Source organism: Carassius auratus, chromosome 8 (assembly GCF_003368295.1).
Source record: "Carassius auratus strain Wakin chromosome 8, ASM336829v1, whole genome shotgun sequence".
Taxonomy (NCBI): domain Eukaryota; kingdom Metazoa; phylum Chordata; class Actinopteri; order Cypriniformes; family Cyprinidae; genus Carassius; species Carassius auratus.
The window spans coordinates 11225597-11247247 of NC_039250.1; the positions used below are offsets into that span (position 1 = coordinate 11225597).

The window sequence follows — 21651 nt, forward strand, 5'->3', positions numbered from 1 at the left end:
GGAGAGTAAACTTAAGAATAACATCAAGTTATCTTTATTTTTACTAAGACTAAAATAATGTGTGTGTGTTTTTTAGATGTTGCAATCCAGAGACAAGATAACTTCATTCTTTTGAGACTGATGTAAGTTAAGTTATTATTACTTTTTTTTTTTTTTTGAAAATTAATGTTTATGTTGTGTCCTGCCTGTTAACTTCACATTTTGATGCAAAAACAGTGTGATTTTATATATATATATATATGTCTGTATGTGTGTGTATATATATATATATATGTATGTATGTATATGTTAATATTTTATTGAAACCATTGATGTCCCTCTTTGCAGAACTCAAACTAACTGGAGTTAAGGACACACAAGTCTGCTTGTGTGAGGAGGTGGTTTTCTCAGCTTCTTCTGAAGAGAGGGAAAGATCGTTTAAGGCAAGGAAACTTCATAATTTCATGTTATCAGTTGTTGTTGTGTTTTACTAAGAGTAAAATAATATTTGTTTTTGTAGATGTTAAAAGCAAGAGACATGGGAGAGCATCATTCCTTTGAGATTTTATGTAAGTTATTTTTAGAAAATAATTTTTTCTGTTGTCTCCTGCCGGTTTACTTCACATTTTGATGCAACAACAGTGTGATTACGTGCTCATTTCATTAAGACCATTGATGTCTGTGTTTTTTATTGCAGAAATCAAACCAAGTTTGGAGTTGTCTTGTCTGATTTGGAGAGTCATCATTCTTGGTCTTCGCTCTTAGAGGTAAAGTTCACACAAAAAATAATTTACTTGCCCTCAAGTCATTCCAAACCTATAAGACTTTTGTCTGTCTTTACAACATAAATTAATATATTTTTAGTTTTCTCTTAATATTTGTTAATCCATTTATTGTTTAGATAATCAGTATTTTCAAGCTTAATAAATATAGAGTTATTGTAGAAGTAAATTCTGATATTTATATATGAATACATCTTAAATTATATGATAGCAAACATGTATGTTCAAAATAAAATACTGGTCTCCCAGACCAGCAATGGAGGACACAAAAAGAGAATATTAAATATATTCATATGCTTTCCAAAAAATGAGCAGAGTTTGTATGAGTCTGGAAAAACATGGGGAGAGTAAATTATGAACATTTTAATTATTTGTTGAACTAACGGTTTGAAGAGCAGCCCTCCATGTACATGAATATTGTGAGGTATGTGAATGTCATGTCTGTTTTAATGTTTCAGTAAAGAAGCTTTCTGAAAGTGATATTTATTCAAACAATATCACCTGCCCTCACACTAGTGCTGCCATTATAGACTTCATGAGAGCTGTGATAGACAGACATTAAACAACTTTAAAACCAATTATTTACCTATCCTTACGGATGTGAATACACCTCTACCTGAAAATGGATAGTTTAATTAAATGTTTAATTTTTTCAAATGTGTTTCTCTTAGGCCACTGATGAAGAACAGGCGGTGACTGGGATGAATGCTGGTCAGAGAGGAGAATCTTCTCTCCCCTAAACTGATGCAGCGGTGTTTTAAAGGAGGACGCTGCCCTGGATGATGTAGAAGATGTCACATGCTGTGCTGATGGGGTTTCTTCATGACTACATCAGTTATGCTAAAGAGATCATGAAAATTGACCGTGATGCATGATCTGTATTCATGGACTTTGAAACAAACTGTAAGTGTATAATTTGTAAAAAAAAAAAAAAAAAAAAAAAGTTAAATGCTTTTTCTGTGTTGTTTAGTAGAAGAGTTTACACTCTGTCATTCATACACCTGCTCACATTCTTTCTCACACACACACACACACACACACACACATGCGTCTGTTAAATGTTATAATATCAAAGTTAATGTTGTGATTTATTTGTGTACTGTCATGCCAGAATAGTTGGAAAAAAACCTAACTAATTGTAAATTTATTCTGTGTTTTCGTATATTTTTATACAATATATACAATTGAACAAAGTCCAATTTGATCTTAAGTTATATTCATCAAATGTTCAATGCTTTATGAACTCTGTAGCTGTTAATGCCATCCTTTTCTGCATTTCTTCTAACATGTTACTTTTTGACTTTTCTCGTTTTTAATAAATATTTTCCTTTTGATAATTATTATTTGTGTGTAAAAGTGATATTTAAAATGAACAACATTTGTAGGTTAATGCCTAGCTCAATTTGGGTTAATTTTAACGTAGAAATGCATCGTTTCCCCACATGGCTGCACTCTGCGAGTTTATTTTCTGCCAGCAGGAGGCGCTAAGAGCGGGAGAGGTAGGTTTCTCCGGTAACGGCTGCAGAGCGGCGGTGAGCACACAAACGCTGCCTTATCAAGCACATGCGAAATGATATCGAACATCTTCTAAATACAGTAGTTTTCCTTCTGAAATACAGTGATAAAAAACACCCGCTCTGGTTTTTGAAACCCTGCAATATAGTCATTTTAAACCATAAAAAATGGCAACCCAGCAGGCTGGGTTAAATATGATAACCCAACTGGTTGGGTTAAAACAACCCAGCGCTGGGTTCGTCCCTTTTTGACCCAGCGCTGGGTTGTCAAAATAACCCAAATTGGGTTGTTTTCAACCCAGCAGTTTTTAGAGTGTGTTCACATTCAGTTTGCTTATAAAGAAAATAATGGAAACTAGATCAAAAAATCATCCTTTGCAATAAACGTCCAATAGGTTTGGAATGACATGAAGTTTGAATAATTGATGACAGTCATTTTGGGTGAACCTTTAAGTACATACAAATTTAAAGAGTGAGAGGAGGATACCACAGACAAAATGGGGCAGGAAAGATGTATTAAGTTTATTTAGCTGAGAATTGTTATTTTTCCATCTGGTTGACAAGTGGCCCTTGAAATCTGGTATTGGTTCGGGAGCCAGTAGGCATCACCCACTGGGCACTGATCTATCTGTCTTCCAGAGTGAGAGAGGAGCCAAATGCTCCAACGGATGCCTGGCATTAAGCACACACTTCAGATATGTTGTAATGTAATTCCAGCAGCTATCACGCATTCCATTCAGTAAGAGAGGTCAAGAAGCATAACCTCTAGATACAAATAATCTCTAATACATTTTTTTCTCCATGTAACGACACAAATGTGGATAATCACAGTGAGAAATACTAAGCAATAAATTCATGCTTTCACACTAAAGGTTTTAGAGTCTGGTTCTGGTCCTTAATGTGAAAGCGACCCCAGTCTATTTGGGAAGTGGTATGGTCTGGAGTATGCTTCATGTGAATGGCAATATAGTGCACAGTTGGTATGAATACAATCTAATTTAGCTATTGAAGATACATTAAAAAACAAAACAAAAACTATAATATAATATATAATATATAAACACACACACACACACACAAACACACACACACACACACACACACACACATACACATATATATATATATATATATATATATATATATATATATATATATATATATATAGTAAAACTAAAAATAAAATAAAAGTCAAACAAAATTAACAGAAACACAATAAGACACAATAATAATAATAATAATAATAATAATAATAATAATAAACGATATATATATATATATATATATATATATATATATATATATATATATATATATATATAGTAAAACAATAAATAAAGAAACAATAACAAACAAAAAAGTAAATAAAATAAAAGTCAAACAAAATTAACAGAAACACAATAAGACACAATAATAATAATTAAAAAGATATACATAAAAAATATGTATACTATACTAATATAAATTAGTAATTATATAAATTATATAATTTATTTAGTAATTATACTAAATAAAAAAGCTAAATACACACACAAAATAAAACAAAAGTGAAATAAAAGTGAAATAAAAAATAATATAAACAAATAAGACATTAAAATAAAATAAATAAATAAAATAAAATAAAATAAAATAAGCAAATAAACAACTACATAATTTAAACAAGGATACAAACTAAATAAACAATTAAAACAAACAAACAAAAACATTTTATACATGAAAGCACGGGTAGGGTGTGGAATCAAATTCTGGTTTGTACCAAGCAATTGAACCAAGTGTTAAAACCTCCTAAAATAAGTGGTCTAGGGATTAATCAAGTGTACTAGAGAGATTAGTACTAGCGCTGGCATGTGATAGGTCTAGCGGTACTGTAATACTAGCATAGTGATCTGAAGTTGTTTTGAGACTCTAAGTAAATGAGCTCGGCTTCTCCAGAGCACGCATGAGCGGCAGAGCTGGCAATGGACCCACCGCTAAATTGCATGTGCCGGATGGGCCGCAGCAGAAGGCACAATTACACCAAATCCCCTCTTAATTAGCGGTTCTGTGGGTATGCTAACTCACCATGCTGGAGCAGGAGGTAGGGCGGACTTGGAAAGGGATGTTGAACTATACTAGAAAGAGAAGCAAATTAAGGCAAGAAAGTGCCATAAGGGTCACGCGATATGGTCGGTGCCTGTATTTGTACGCTACAGTCCGTCTGAGAGCTACTTTGAGTTGAGCTAGCATCCCGTACCTACACTTAAGTTTCACTGGCACTCTACAGTCGACAATCACTGGCACGGAGCCCCAATAGATCCCCTCAAAGCTGGGGAGTGTTATTAAGTTTTCCATGTTGGCGGCTGCAGGGCGATGTAAAGTGGCACCTCGGCCTGGTGAGTAATGATGTGTGCCAGGACTCAGGCAGGAGGGATGACAGCATGAGAGGCCTCGTTGGCAGCCACTGGTGCAGCCATAGGACCATTCATCATCTCCTTAAACCAATCCACCAATGCCGCACCGCCATTCCTCATTAATTATGTTAATCATCGTAGCATTACGTTCGTTGTGACATGAGGCTCAGTAGACACTGTAGCTCAGATGTGTCATTCAGATATGAATATGTGCATAAGATTTGACAGCTGCAGTTTGGCCTAACAAACAGTGGAAGTATGACACTAAGCCCTGAATGAAGAAAATGTGTAGACATGGATAGGAAGCAGGAGCCTGACTGACTTAAGATGTCTGGATTTACATTGGAGGAACTGTAAAGTGCATGCTGCTTATAACTATAAGAAAAATAAAATAAAATAAAAAATAACAGCATTTAACACAACACGTAAAGACAATGTAATTAAAAAAAATGAAATGGTATAAAAACTGGATGAATAAAAATAGAACATTTCTAAAAACTTAGTACATTTTTGTTATTATTATTTAAGAAAACTTTTTTTATTGTTAACTCATATATGCCATCTTCTCTTGTGCCTCTTATACAGTAAAATCTTGAATAGGATAAAAAAAAAAAAAATCAGTATGACCCATGACTGTGACACCAAAGAATAAAGGATGTTCATAAATTATGACAACACATACAATAGCGTGCTGACTACAATAAGCGTTTATTTTGAGAGCATGGGTGTGGGAATTTGGCCATTGTTTCAGAGAATAAACTCTTCATACAGCTGTAGATGAGTCTCTTAATATATTTTGAGACAAAAGCAGGCGGTACACTTTCAAAACAGCCTTTGGGGGGCCCACTTCCCCCTTATCAGAAATGGCTCCATTCCCCGGAATCTCATTGTGAGTTTAAATCGCACTATGTATTAGGGGCTCGTTAATAACCAACTTAACGAGTCCACAGACCCATTAAAAGATCTTTAAGAGCATATTTGATCATAAATCTCCTTAACCTATATTTAATGGCTGGATTTCGAGGGAAATATTTTTATCAAGTTCTAATTAGATGTGCGATAACAAAGACTGCTGAACATGAGGGCAATGGGAAGGCTAGACAGGCCCATCTATTGAGGGCGGCCATGTTTGATAGGCTGGAGACTAATGAAGGAACAGATCTTATTCTGGGCTGGGAGATGGACGGCTGAGGAATGATACCCGGACTGTGATTAGGCCCACAGGCACGTGGCTCTCATTAGTCTTATGCTTGACTTAATTCTCCAAGAAACTTACAGACACATTTAGAAAATAATAAAAGAGCACATTTATATTCGTAGTGTGAATAGAAAAGAAAAAGACTAAATAGTTTTCCACAGGTAATGAAAAAAAAAATATTTTTATTAATATTGTTACTCAAATATACAGTATATTTATGTGAAAATTATGTATATATTTAAAGAAAAACAATACTATTACTAATAATAACCATTATATATACAGTATATATTAACCATTATTATTATTATTACTTTAATACATTTTTAAATAAATGTATATTTAAATATTAATACTAATAAACACACACACACACATACACACAGTACAGACAAAAAGTTTGGACACACCTTCTCATTCAAAGAGTTTTCTTTATTTTCATGACTATGAAAATTGTAGAGTCACACTGAAGGCATCAAGGGCTATTTGACCAAGAAGGAGAGTGATGGGGTGCTGCGCCAGATGACCTGGCCTCCACAGTCACCGGACCTGAACCCAATCGAGATGGTTAAGGGGTGAGCTGGACCGCAGACAGAAGGCAAAAGGGCCAACAAGTGCTAAGCATCTCTCGGGGAACTCCTTCAAGACTGTTAGAAGACCATTTCAGGAGACTACCTCTTGAAGCTCATCAAGAGAACGCCAAGAGTGTGCAAAGCAGTATTCAAAGCAAAAGGTGGCTACTTTGAAGAACCTAGAATATGACATATTTTCAGTTGTTTCACACTTTTTTGTTATGTATATAATTCCACATGTGTTAATTCATAGTTTTGATGCCTTCAGTGTGAATCTACAATTTTCATAGTCACTCCGATCAGTCTGTGCAGCACCACTGCAAATCACTGCAATGAATTCCCCTTATCCCAAAACAGCTTATACTACTATTTCAGCTATTAAAATAGTTTAGTTTTGTAGGTAATAGCAAAGTGATTATATTTCAGTTTGTTTTTTTAAAGTTATTTTGAAAAACATTTGGAGTATTTTTTGTTTGTTTTGGAGTATTTTTATTTTTATTTTTTAGTAACTACTATGCGGCCACTGGCAGACAGTGAGCCTACTACTGTATGTTTGATAAATTTAGCCTTCTCAAATCAAAAATAAAATGTAATCTATATATATCAAACAGTTTAAGCATATACAAATGTGTAAACGTTAATCCTAATAAATGTGCGCTATATTCAATAGTTTTTGAGGAGACACTTTGCAGGACATGGAGGCACCAGCGCGATTACTTGCATTTCTTTTCAGTGGATATGCCGTCATTTTTGCTCTTAAAGGTAAGAGTAATCATTTGTAACTGCAAAGGGTCTACTATTATTTGTGCGCACTCATAACATCAACAAAACGTTGTGCTTTTATAAAATAAAAGAAAACAAGCATGATGTGCTTTCTGCCATCTCGTCTTTAACAGGAGTTCAAAAATGAAACGAAACTCAGTAAATACATGCCTCGCAGACATGATAAATATATATATATATATATATATATATATATAAAGTTTTAAATTACTACTTAACAAAATAAAACAAATAAAAAAAACAAAAACGCTTTCATTATAATCATAATCATAATCCGTAAAGATACACTTCTCTCTAAAGGCGCATCTGAGGAGATGGTGAGTCAGGATCGGTAATTTCATCCTTGCGACTACGACTCAGAAAACATTAGTTTATTATTAAATAATTTACATATCCCCTTACTATTTCCCCCCGTCACATTTTTAATAATTACTTTTGAGGGTGCTTTGTGGCAAGCTTAAGCCTATTGCGTGCATTTGAACGCAGAACTGTTCAGTTCTTGACAGTCGTGATAGCACGGTCTCGTGTTGTTTCCACTAGTGCGGCAATTTTTCTTTCATCCCTAATTGATGGATAAAAATACGGAGAAGCCTAAAACGGGCCCAAGGCCTGGTCTGCGTCTGAACTATGACTTGAAAATCAGCCGAAAGCCCGGCGCGAGGGGCAAAAAAAAGTCAGTCCATGGGCAGTTCTGCTTTATCTTTACAGTTACGTTGGTAAAATTGAGCAAAACAGACAGCACTGTGTCTAAAGTAACACAATATTATCTTCTTACTGAACTACTGAATAAGATCAGTATCACATTTGCACTTAGCCTATTGCTCATCTGATATTGCTTAACTATATGATGTCAATAATTTTGACCCATATCTTTTTTTATTATTTATATGTTTAAGCATGTATGCATAATTAAATAAATACAAGAGTCTCCTATACCTCACATAAGTTGTTGATTAGGGATCTAGAAATTATTGTTTAATGTAAAAGGGTTTGTAAATAAATAAATAGATGCAATGGCATCGTAAAAAAAAAAAAAAAAAAAAAAAAAAAAGAAGAGAAACAAGACAAGAGGGTAATATCGTACATATTACTATAGGTTCCAATACTCTAAAGAAAGAGACCCCCTAAAGGAAATCTGAGGGTAGAGTCCTAAATCCGGATTAATCCAGAAACAAAACTTCAGATGTCACATCAGTCACAGGTTTAGTGGTATTTGCTATCATGCACAAGAGCCAAGCAAGTTGTAAACCCCCTCTGCATTTTCCCCAGGCTCCCTCTCTACGTAGGCCACGGGAATAAATCATTAATGGCTTTTTTGGAAAAAAAGCTGTATGCAGTCTTTCATGCCCTGTCGCCAACCTGAAGTCCTTGGCTCCCTTTCAGAACGGTTTTATTGCCCCGAAATTGCGCGGCTTAAATCGTGTACCCATCGAAAGTAAAACACAGCTGTAAATCTGGTCTATGTCTATTCCCCTCCTAGTCCCCCACCACCACCCATCAAATATCCATACACAATTCATTTAGGGCAATTTAGCTGATGCTAAACAGAATCAAGGTGAACTTTCAATGGGGCCTCGGCTATGAGAGAGGAGGAGCAGAAAAATGGTGGCCTAGCTTTGGGGGGTTTTAATCAACCAGCTCCTCAAGGCTAGCCATCCAGCCATGGAGCAGCCGCACTTAGCAGATGAGTTTTTGTGTCGCTAGCCCAAGTGCGTGTTCTCTAATCCTTCAGCCTAAAGTGTTTTGGTATTGTAAAATATGGCCACACGGGTGGAGAGAGCTGCCGGGCTACACGAGATTAGAGTCACGATTAAAAGCCTACGGGATCCTCCTCGACTGCCAAGCGCTAGCTGGAGCGCTAGTCACGGCGCAGTCTGCAGCCGGAGATAAGATGGAACTTTTGTTTGAAACCTGATTAGAGGCTTCCTAATGAAAGTGCTGGCCCAAAAATAATCTTTTTTCTCTGTGTTAGTCAATCAAAAAACAGTGTGGTCCGGGACGGTGAAAAAAAAAAAAGTGGGGGAAAAAAGAGAAGTCATTTTGCATAATCAGTGAGCACCATCTGGAACAATTAACGAAATTCCACAGAACTTGGAGGATCAGTCATATTGGCTTATTAAAGATCCTGAATTATAGGAGCAATAAATCCGTGGAAAAATGAAGCATACCCCAGCCTGTCATCACTATTTTAACTTCAAATACGCACGGATATTCGATAAGGCTGAAAAGAAGAGATTAATATATGCAAATTAAGTCAAGCATTTTAAAAACCCCCAACAACTGTCTGCCATTTTTTTTTTCCTGTCTCTTATTACGAGCCTTTATGTTTTATTCATACACCAGCTCACCTGTCATTTCATAAGCTCTAATATTATGGGGGTATTATTAAAGTGCGTAAAGTGGCGCTTTAATTGGAAAGCTCTGTTGCATTTTCCAATTATTTGCAGCAAATTAAAAGCAGATGCACATCCTTTAATAAGGAGACTAATATCAGTTCCGGAAAATCAAAAATCTTTGTCACTCGCTCTGATATTTTGCAAACTTAAGGTAATACTGAAACAACTCTCTCTCTCTATCTCTCTCTCTCTCTCTCTCTCTCGCTCTCTCTCCAGTCACCTCTTAATTGATCTTCCTTTAATACACCAAGGAATAATTGATTGGCATTATATATAATCTTTAATAAAGGCATTGTCATTCTTTTTGTGATTAATGCAATAGATATGTTAATGTAACTTACACAGGGGATATTCAATATCTGTGTTATTATGAGTATCTGTTGCTTGGTTTTTTTATAGACAAGAATGACAATGACAAGTGGCAAAAGTCAAGCTCCTTACCACATAAAATAAGATATTAACAATAAGAAGTTCCCTTTACAAACACTATTTAGAAAATCACACTCATTTCTGATATTAAGATATGCTGATATTTCTGACTAAGTATTACTTCATTAATACTCCCCAAAAAAGAATCTATTCAAATCCATCACCTCACAGATGTTGCAAACGGACTCTTTTTCACACTGATTCCTTCGCTAATTAGGGAATATTTCCTTCAAGCCATCAAGCGAAATGAAAAATAAATGACACAAAAAATCTGCTCAGCTTCAAAGAGGCGGTGGTGAAACAAAGTAAGAGGTTGTGAAGTCTAGAAAGACCCAACTTGTTAAAATGAGCGTGGACTGTCAAGTGAATGAAGGTTGCCAAATCTACGTGAATTAGTTTTTAATACTCTGCTAATAAATGTCAAAGTACAGGCACCTCAAATCTGCACATAATGTGGCTGACAATGACAGATTCCCAGACATGTTGAGTCTCCTGTGCTAGGCTAGTCTTTAATGTGCTGGTCTTTTTTTTTTTTGTGCATGTGTGTGTTTTGTTGGAAAGTGACGGAAGGTTTAATCAAGAAAGCAGGCAATTCATCAATCCTGAAGGAGCTGGTGCTACGAGCCTGACAGAGCGCACATGGTTTTAGCCCTGCTCGAACCTGGCCAGCTGTCAACATCCACACGCATACATATATGCACATATGCGAGCGCGCGGAGTCCCCAATGATTAAGGTAAATCCAGCTGTCTGTTTGAAACCCCACACTTGCTCCTCAGGCCAAATCTCAATTCATGATTAATGATAAAATACAATTGATAATAATAATGATAATAATACAAATAATAATAATCCTACATTTAAAAATAAATAAATACATGCATAATTAAATAGATTTAACAAACTATTATTATCAATATCATTATGTATGCATGCTGCATTACCAGTGATCAAGGTAAATCCAGCTGTCTGTTCAAAACCCCACACTTGTTTCACAAATCATAATGCATGAAGATTAATTGTAATATAATTCTTACTAATAGTAGAAGTAGTAGTGGTAGTAATAATACAGATTTTTCTATACATAATCATACTTTAATTATATATAAAAAGATATGTGTGCATGCCAATTTGCGTCTATATTTTATGAATAACAATGCACATATCTTATAACATGTAATTTTAATATAATATATTTATAGAAATATGTATAATTATACAATATAATTTACAATTACATGCTATAAGATATGGGTGCATGCTAATTTATATAATAAATATATGTAAGCATGCACATATATCTTATAGCTTTATATTATAATTTGTTTATTTAAATATGGGTAAGACTTTATCATAAGGTGTCCTTGTTATACATTACGTGTACTAACTATTATAACTACAATTAATTATGAATAATTACATGCAAGTAACCCTAAGCCAAACCCTAATCCTAACAAGGACACCTTAAAATAAAGTGAAACTGAAATATGTATTATTATACAATAAAACAATAATAATTATTATTATTTATAAGAAACTTCAGGCAACATTGTCAGAACTGTGGCATAGCAGTTTATGTACTCATTCCCTGTGTAACTACTATCTCCATCAATACAAAAATAAAAAATAAAATCCACTGGATAACTAGACCACATACTGCTTCTCTGCTAAGCTCGCCTGTGAACACAGTTACTGACGGTTATAGAGACGTTGCTAAAGGAGGATCAATAGAACACACTACTTGTGGTGACAGAGTGATGATTGGTGGCAGAGCATGTGTCTGCATGTCAGTCAAATGGCATTACCATGGCGACAGGGAAGCAGAATGCATCAGCCCACGTGCTGACAGAACCTTTCCTTTCTCTTTGGCCACACTCGAGAACAAGTCAATCTGCTGTCACTTTAACCACGTCAAAGGCAAGTGGCAGAGTTTAATATGTCAGTCACTTATTTTAACCACTGAAGCCTTGATATGATCAACGTGCCTGTAATCACGCATTAACAGAACGCGTAAAATCTATATGTGACTTCCTGAAGTCTCCTCAAGGCTGTTTTATGAGCAAATAGGTATTAATGCAATTAATGAAAATACAAACTCAAGCTAAAATATAGTAAATAAAAAATCCAAATCAAATGGATTGAGGGTCAAAAAATACATAGCAACACCATCTAACTTTTTTCTTTCCAGATCTCCATGTAGCAACACATGGTATATTCTTCACATTAAGCCACTAAAATTAAAATATGAGGGATAAAATCATGATTACAAGCGCAAGTTATACACTGTATGACCTGCACATTTTATCATTGAGAAAAAAATAAACTATATAAAAAAAAACCACACATGAGGATGTGTGAACAAATGTCAGCTTTGGACCTTGATGCACCTCAATACAGTGTGATTTCTTCTTCTGTGCTACAGATTAGCTCTTCCTCACCACATGGTGTCTCTCTCCAGCCAGAAAAAAGCATACAAGCATGCTTTCACATCTCAAACTCAAGTTATATTTTGGACCTGAAAGACAGTTCTGCAGAGTGAGGTGGTCAATGGGATTTCCTGAAGCGCATATATCACATTCTCCTAATGTTTGCATAAAAGTACACACATCATTGGTGTATTTTTTTTTCTGCCAGCTTAAGTGTTAACAATAATTGTAGCGATGTCACTAAAGTCAGTTTCACAGAAGGTTGTGTAGCGAGGCTGTAAAAGTTTGCTATAATTACCTAAAATGAATGCTGAACTTTTGAGATAATTATTACAGAGGGACTGACCTGATTTGGTGTAGAGGTTGTAGGTTTGGTGTTCATAGTCTGGCCTGACCATGTTCTTTTTAGTAGGACTGGAGGCCGGAGACTCAAGGCATTTTCTAGGAAAGAGAGGCAGAACTGACCCCATTAACAATGTGCAAAGACATAGGAAATAATTAAATGGAAATGTTCAAAAGAATCAGTAAAACAATTCCGTAAGGAGATCTCACAAAGCAATTCAAAAGAAATCTTTCTGCTTTCTAAAATTTCTGGACCGTATATTTACGTACAAATAGTGTCTACAGAATTATAAAGGAATTATGCAAATCAGATAACAATGGAAACACGGCCCATAAAATCTGTCATGAACGCAAATTTGCACAATTCAAATCTTCAAGTGCCACATTGTGAACGACGCAGCAAACTGATGAGTTCTGGCGTACTTTACTGGACTGTACAACACTGTGCTCCACAAATGAATCAGCTCTTAAGAGCTCTTGAAACTATATAGATGTGATATAAATATACCAGGAATCATTAATGTTAGGGATTGTGGGTCTCCATCTTTAACCACTGTGAATCACTGACTCCATCTGATCATTAACCTCCCATTTTCTCTCCCTCCCTGTCTGTGGCTCTTAGGTGCCTGTGAGCGGTTGTCATGGAGTCACTGGTAATAAGAAGGGTTTCCTAAGCCAGTATGGTATACACACACACACACACACACACACATAAACCAACAACGTAGCAGTCCAGAAACAGCTCTAAAACTTATACACACACAACCACCTCATCAGTCCAAGGAGAATGTCTGTGGCTAGATTATTAGTGTCACCCTGCGTGGACAGCTAAAGTGTTGGACTTTTTTTATTGTTATTAGCTTGGAGCATCACACTAATTCCTATAAGTGCCAATGAATCTAATAATGTTGCAGTAATAATGCAACATTATTTCTTAACAATAATGTAATAATCCAACCAATAGTTAATAATGAAATTCAATTAATAAATATTACATAATAATAATATTAATAATAATAACAGATTGTTATTATTATACATTCATCTTTCATACATGCAATTTACTATAAAATATTTTATATTTCCACTACGATTATTTATTATTGTTATTAATATTAATACATTTTCATTATATTTCTGCATTTAGATTTGAATGAAAAGATTAATAAAAGCAATTTGTCAAAGAGAATAATAATAATTATTATTATAAAATATTTTGCATAAAAGAATCCTCTGCTGGTCTCAAGTCAAACTGCTTATCCATATCAAAGTTTTGGGAAAGAGCAAAAATAGCGTGCGTTGCACTTCATGGACAGTTTGAACTTGCTCTCCTCATCAATCAGGCGCTGGTGAATTACACTCTCTGACTCACTCACGGGAATCAATAAATTCAGTGCTCGCTGCCTGAGTCTCTCTGCATCAAGAGTGCTGCATAATTCTGCTTTAGACATGCTTTGAAGACCAAATGAGCATCTCCAACAGGTTACAGGATGCATCAGATGCATTAAAGTCAGACAGAGTCATGTTTGGAAGAAGATTAGGAGCAAAGTGACACCGCCAAGGGGAGTAAGATGTCATTTAGCCGGTGGAGGAATCTGAGTTTGAGACTAAGTTAGGAAGGTAAGTGCAGAAGTGGATGTTGGAAAAGCTTCTGAAATGTGATATCAATGCAAAGCAGGAGATGCGTAGATGTTGAAAAAGGAGGAGGGGTATGTTTGAAATAAATAGATGAAATGGTTGAAGCGCTCGGGCTGTAGATGCAAATGCAAATCCGGTTGGTTACTTTGGTGTGGAAATCCGCTAAGCAAAACACAAATTAGCCAAACACAGTCATTGATTCTTTCTGAAAGCACTTTTTTTTTCAGTCAAACACCCTGTCCACCAGAAATCTACTGTACATATTCATCCGAATTAATGAATGGGAACTGTGGGTCAGCTCTAGCATTCAACTCGTGAGTAAACTGAAGACAGGTCTGCGGTGAGTGGCTACTCTGCATTTCTATCAGGTGTGATGAGATAAATAAATGCAGTAATTTCTATCAGGGGCCATAAAACATGCTCCCTGACAGCCTGTGGTATTTATGAACTGAAGCCTGCAACTCAGATTTATTTCTCTCGATGGGGCCGACTTCTCCCTGTTCATCTGCATCAGCATTTGCCCGTGTTCAATTCGGCCCAATGGTGAATTTTTAAAAGGTTGGCATCAATCTTGTGGAACCGATTGCCACATTTAATGAAGACTTTCCTTCGTTTGCAAAGGTTGACTCGAAAGCAGGGGGGAGAGAAAGCCGGGGACATGGCTCTACGCGCATCCAGACATTTCACAAACAGCCATAAACTGAAAGGAGACGGTCCGGATGCTCTTTCATCGAAACTGGCCTCGACTACCCCAGTCACTGGAGCAAGCCAAAACAATAGCGAATGATACAGAGCGATACAGAAAATGGAAATGTGATGTATTCAGTGAAAAGCCTGTTTACGACACACACATCTATCTGGACGTAAAACATCACCAATTTGATAAGGTCAATAGAGATAAGAGCTGGTCTTCAGAAAATCAACCATTTTAAGATGATCTAATGTTGTGTTTATGTTAAAAATATAACACTCAAAAAAGCACCCAATCTACCAAAACATTATGACGTTGAGTCGCCTCTCAAAAAGTGAAATAAAACTATAATATAAGTTTCAGGGCAAGTGTTTCCCTATCTCAGAGCTGTCAAACAGTGTAACCATACTCAATCCCAATTCTCTGCTTTTAGCAGTTTAGGGTACACTGGATTTGGGTAGCATATGGCATATGAATTACACATCTAATTCTTAAAATACAAACATGGCTACATAATCAACGGCAGCGCGAGCTTGCATTATGTCGGCCGCTGGAGTTTTGACTACAATTAATCATCATTCAAACCCATCAGAGCCACACTGACACAAATCCCAATTTTGAATATCAAATTATACCGCAATACCTCCAAGAATTAAAGCAGAACTGGGATTACAACGTAAACAATTTAACTCGTATACCACAGCATAAGCCTCAAATGGTTTGTGTATCTTATGACATTTCAGATCTTCAACATGCTCCACTTAGATCTACGGATGATGATGAGGTCAAGAAAGAATGGAGTCTGAAGACAGATGAAGGTCTCGAGGCACAAACCTGGAGGACAGTTGATGGTTGATTCCTAATAAGGCCAAGTGGACACAAAGACAGGCACTCGGGAATATCACAATGCCTGGTAGTTGGAGAAAGAGGATTGACCTGGGTTGAAGGACTGGACAAATTAGAACAGTCTTCAAACAAGGAGACAGGCACTTCCAACATGTGTACTGTATGTAGACTAAATAAAACCAAATGCAGTTGGATTACCACTAGTGATAAAACAAACAACAACAAAGTACTTTCAAACTTTTCTATGAACCAAAAGGATTGTTAGCTTGTATAGTATTTACAGGCAAGGCAATATTACAGCCTGGGAAATATCAAGGATCTTCAACATGCTTCACATGTGTCTCAAAGCATATACTCAGAGGACAGTTGATGGTTGATTCCTTATAAGGCCAAATGGAAGACAAGTGGACACAAAGACAAGCACTCAAGAATATCACAATCCCTGGTAGGCGGAGGAAGAGGCTCGACTTGGGATGAAGGACTGAGCAAATTAGAGCGGAGTCTTCAAATGAGAAGACAGACACATACTAGTAGTGTAGGTAGACTAATATAAGACCGAATTGTGGTTGGACTACCATCAGTGATAAAACTGAAAAAAATGTGTCCATTTTAAAACTGTTGCATGAACAAAAATGGTTGCAAACTTATGCAGTATTGACTGGCAAGGAAAATTTACAGCCTGCGAAATTTTCAGGAGCCTCATAAAGGAGCCAATTAGTCAGGGTAATCTCAATATCAAAAGCCCAATCCCACATGCTGGAATCTCCATGGGTGGCTGATGAGAAACTCAAGAAGGCATCGGTGTAGAAGCGGAAGCACAAGTCCGTCTTGGGGAGGAGACGTTGGGAACATCTGTCACACTGTGGACAAATTCGCCAAAGCTTTCGGTGAGGCAAAGACTGGGATAAAAACGATATATAAAAATAATACGGCACAAACTGAGAGGAATCTGGAAGCCGGTGTTTTGACACTCATCCGAGATCCTCGATGACAACACCTCAGCGCTCGCTCCGAGCAGGCAGCCCACACAACCCACGGCTTGTAGACAGCTGCTCTCTGCAGTGGCGGCTTTCCCGCTTGTCATTACCCCACTTAAAGTTCCATGTCAGGTGTGGAGAAGGAAGAATCTTGAAGAATTCCACGGCGGAATATGGGAGTGTAGAATCTCTAAAGCACCACAGATCTTTGCTGATGATTCTATTGTTTGTGGCACTGCTCAGTTTGAGTTTACTTGATGTGTATGGAAATTTGCACGCTTTTTAGAGCTTTCTGGGAAAGGGTACACAAGAAGAGTGTCGGAAAAACACATCTGAAGATGGTGTCACAACAGATCTCGTACAGGACCTGCCTTCCCTGAGAACTGGTAGATCAGCCGTTGTTTTGAGAGCTGATGTTGAGTAGGTGACACAGAGGTCACAGAAACCAACAAAGAGCGGGAACACTGACACCCATCCATCAGTGCTACTCAAATGCTGTATAGAGTACTCATAATGCAAGACGTTCCCATATACAGCCTGTGCCAGCATCAGGGCTGTAGCTGGGGTTTGCGGGGCCCTGGTGCAGGTTGTACCACTGGGCCCTATTTGAAATTGTTTAATTTGTATGTTCATTCTATTTTTTTTATTTTATTTGTGCCATTTACACAGTGTTTAATTTTTTTTTCAAGTTTGTAGATGTCCAGGTACAGAAACCAAATAAATAAATGTAAAATAGCACTGCATAATCTTCATTGTAAAATAAAATATACAGTCAAACCAAAATTTATTCAGACACCTTCAACATTTCTTATGTTATCACAGGTTTTTTTTTTTTTTTTTTTTTTTTGCTATGGTTTAGAAAATGGTAATAAAATATGGCAAGAACTCAGAGTTAAACTGTGTCAAAACAAATTAATCTTGATAGTCAGATAATTTTGATAGAAAGGTATGCCTATGTAATGGATTACAATTAACCAAAATTTTCAGACAACTGTTAGTATGACAATATTTACACAACTATCAATTCTTTGACGACCAATTACCAAGCAATGTTTAATTTTGTTCAGTCTGTGGTGTAAAAAGGTTGCATTAGCAATTAAAGAAAAAAAAAAAAAAAACATGTAAGCAAAACATGTTCAGGTCAGAGTGTCTGAATAATTTTCGGTCCCAATTTCTTTTTTTTCTTTTTTTCACTGGTAGTCCACAGTATGAAGATTTTTTTGGTATAATTTAAATCACAGTTCCCTTTATTTTCCTATACTCACTTACATATATGACTTAGTGTCCTGATAATATCAGTATTAGATATAATACAGAAATTATATATGTTGTCTGATTTATTTTTGGTTTGCCTGTGGATTAATTCTTGTTAAAACTACAAAGTAATTCGGGCAAGAGCTGTGACTGATTTCTTTCTTTAATTTTCTTGGATTAACATCAACAACACAGGCAGCAGCTAGTAAATTAGGTCACTTTAAGACACACTGATTCTATTATAATGATACATTTTCCGATTTTTTTCTCAGTTTCTAAGTTTTTTTTTTTTGAACATACATTCCAAGAAGGGTATTTTGACATAATTGTATTTCGCGAAGGAAAGCTTGGTTCGGTGTTGCTGTCTGTGAGACGCAGCTCTCTGTGTGCGCACCGAACATGGCGCGCAAGTAGCCTGTTACCGCATCTTGTGTTTGAATGCTTTAAACTCTTTTAAATGTTTAAATTGGCAAGGCTTAAAAACAAGTGAAAATGATAAACTTTCATGATGACGCACAGCAGTGGTCTGTCAACTGTCCCGAGTGTCTTTTTTGGCTGGCCTCAGCCAGACGGTTGAGATCGCCGGGCAGCCCCCCTCAGCCGTGGACCCCTATAATCATCACCACCTTTCACACCCACTAGCGACGGCATCTATCTATCTATCTATGTATCTATCTATCTATAGAACTTTATTCCAAAGTTCAGCCAATATGATTTTATATTTACTGACCTCCAATAGTGAATCAGTGGAGTGAATCATGGGAAGGCATAAAAAAAGGCTTCCTGCTCACAATGGGAAATATGCTTGACCTTTACATTTATATTGTTCAGCTATTGGATATAAAAACTTTTCCTGTATATGGCCCTATCATTCAGAGAGAAATGCCTGAAACCTTGATTCTATGAAGAAAAAGAGAAACCGAAATATTAGCACAAGGCAACTTTATGTTCTCTGTCAATCTAGAGGTCAGATATCAGAGCGAAAGATGACAGTTTTATCAGGACGACAAATGGCAACGCAGATGGGAGAAGCTGCTCACCCTGAAGAACAACAACCCTAAAATCTATGGTTTGGGAACTGGATTGACCAGGCCCAGTTTGAAAGAAAAGGGCGTCACATAATTGACACCAAATATTTAAATGGCAGAAATAGAACGGTGCAATGATAACAATCACAACAAAGCATACAGTTATTGTTAAGAATTAAATACTGTACATTGCAGATTATACATTTATTTTATTTTATTTTATTTTTACATAAATACTTCACAGAAATTCTTTGAAATTTCAAACAGGCAGCAAGGGAAACTACTTTACACTCAGTAGTCTGCACACACAGTGATTAGTGTCCTTGTAGCCCGAGGCAAAAGGGTTTATTTGCAGAACCACCAGCATTCAAAGTTAAAGGGGTCATTAAACATTTATTCCTTATTGACTATGTTTAAAACATCTTCCTATAACTGTAAAAAGCATTTAAATTTGAGGGCATCTTAAAAGAGTCATACAAACAGTAAAACATTGATGGGAGTGAAGAGTTTGTGTGAAATGAGGTGAGAACAGCATCAAACCTTATAATGTGACACACAATGCAGGTTTCCTCTTCTAAAACCTTTATTTTACATTATTCCTTTGCTTTTAACAATATATTATCTTGCCTTTAATGATCTGAGCCTCTTTGTTTGAGATTACACATGGGACCTTCAGTCATAAGTGACAAATTAGGACAATGGAAGTAATTAAAATCAACAAAAGAGCAAATTGGTTTGCAATATTTTTATCTTGCATATTTGTAACTTTTATTTAGAATTTGATCATACTATTGTAATTATAGTATGCAAAATGTATTTGTGTATTATTGAAAATGTATTATTATTATCATTATTGATTTTGATTTAGATTTTTCATTAAGCATTCGAAATGTAAAATCTTTCAGTCAAAAATGAAGAAAAAAAAGAGGCCCAGAGGGTTTTTAATATAGTTGGTAAGGGAAACACAGGGAAAGGGAAAGTCAAGCATATTACATTTTATTCTGAACAAATTAAATCAAATCTTAACTATCCCATAAAATCATTTGATGAACATGTTTTTTTTTTTTTTTTTTTTTTATCATTTATCTTATTTTAGAATTTATACACTAGTATAATATAGTATTTATTATTATGAATTAGCTTTTATTTTTATATTTGTATTTAAATTTGAGTAATAATTCAGCATTTTCTTGTTAGATCCCAATGCAACATTTTTTTTCTCCATCTAATATTTACATTTTATTTTATTTAAATGACTAAAACAAATGGTGGGGTATTCTGAACATTTAAATGGACAAAATGAGTGTCTTTTAGAAGTATTTTGTCTTTTAGAAGAACAATACCCTATAAATGACCTCAAAGCTAACTGACACAGACTAAAATCAAAAATGTGTTATTTTGTAGCAGATACATTCTATTTAACATAATGCTTAAGGTTTTGAAACAAGGAAGTCCAATGACGTCTTCAATAAAACACTTGGTTACCTCTTGTGCCTCTTAAACCAACAACTTTTTTCACAGATTGCAGTTGGACATTCACGCAGACGTAGAAGCATGAAATGTAATAATAACACAAAAGTGCACAGTCTGTGATCACAGCAGGTATCGGAGTGGGGAGGCGCGGATCCTCGCTTGGAGGTACAATTTATTCTTCTCCAACTTGAAAAGTGTCTTCAAAAGAGTGAGGAATTAACAGGGTGAGACGAAGTGTGTGAATGTGTGGGACTAGATGTAGGATGACTCAGAAACATCAAACATTTCTCCTCTATAGCTGCCCCTTCCAAAAAACACATGGCACAAAGGGCTTTATTCAAGCCGCGAAACCACGGTATGTTTCAGAGGTCGGTCTTGCGCAAAAGTTCAAAGAGCAAAACTTAAGACAGTGTTCCAAGTGGAGCCCACTGGAACATCTTATGCTCATTTTGGGATGAAAGCAAACAATGATCATGGAGAATTTATTTGAGAATAAGCCCAACTCAGAATCGACGCCATATTTAATCTGAAGTGAGCAAAAAAAAAATGTAAAAAGATAAGTCTGTTCAATAGTTGGGTACTGGTGTGTTTGATTATTCATCTGACGATACATTTGACAAATATGTTTTGTCCACTGAAATGTGTAGAAAGATGTTTTTCTATTGTTCCACTCCAAAATTTAGCATGTGGAATGGCAACTTCTCGTACAGGCATTGAAATACAAAGTGGGTAAAATTTGCAGAAATAAAACGCCAACTAAGCTTTATGATTACTTGTATTAACTGCATTGCCAGGACCTTCAAAGTCTTCTGGCACACTCAAATCTGGCATTTTCTTTTGGCACAATCACATACCCCCACCAACCTCTCCGCTCTATCAACTATAGGATGGGAGCAGTGATTGTTTATTTACTATTTACAGAGGAAAAACCCCAC

At 35.9% G+C, this 21651-nt stretch overlaps 1 protein-coding gene across 2 annotated transcripts in view; it reads right to left on the minus strand.

The window, feature by feature from the left end:
- mvb12bb (multivesicular body subunit 12Bb) overlaps positions 1-21651 on the minus strand; it is a 71814-nt gene that overhangs the window by 27792 nt on the left and 22371 nt on the right. For both annotated transcript variants that reach the window (XM_026269662.1, XM_026269661.1), the window contains exon 7: positions 12814-12908. In XM_026269662.1, the coding sequence (XP_026125447.1) occupies positions 12814-12908 (95 nt within the window). The remainder of the gene's footprint in view (positions 1-12813; positions 12909-21651) is intronic.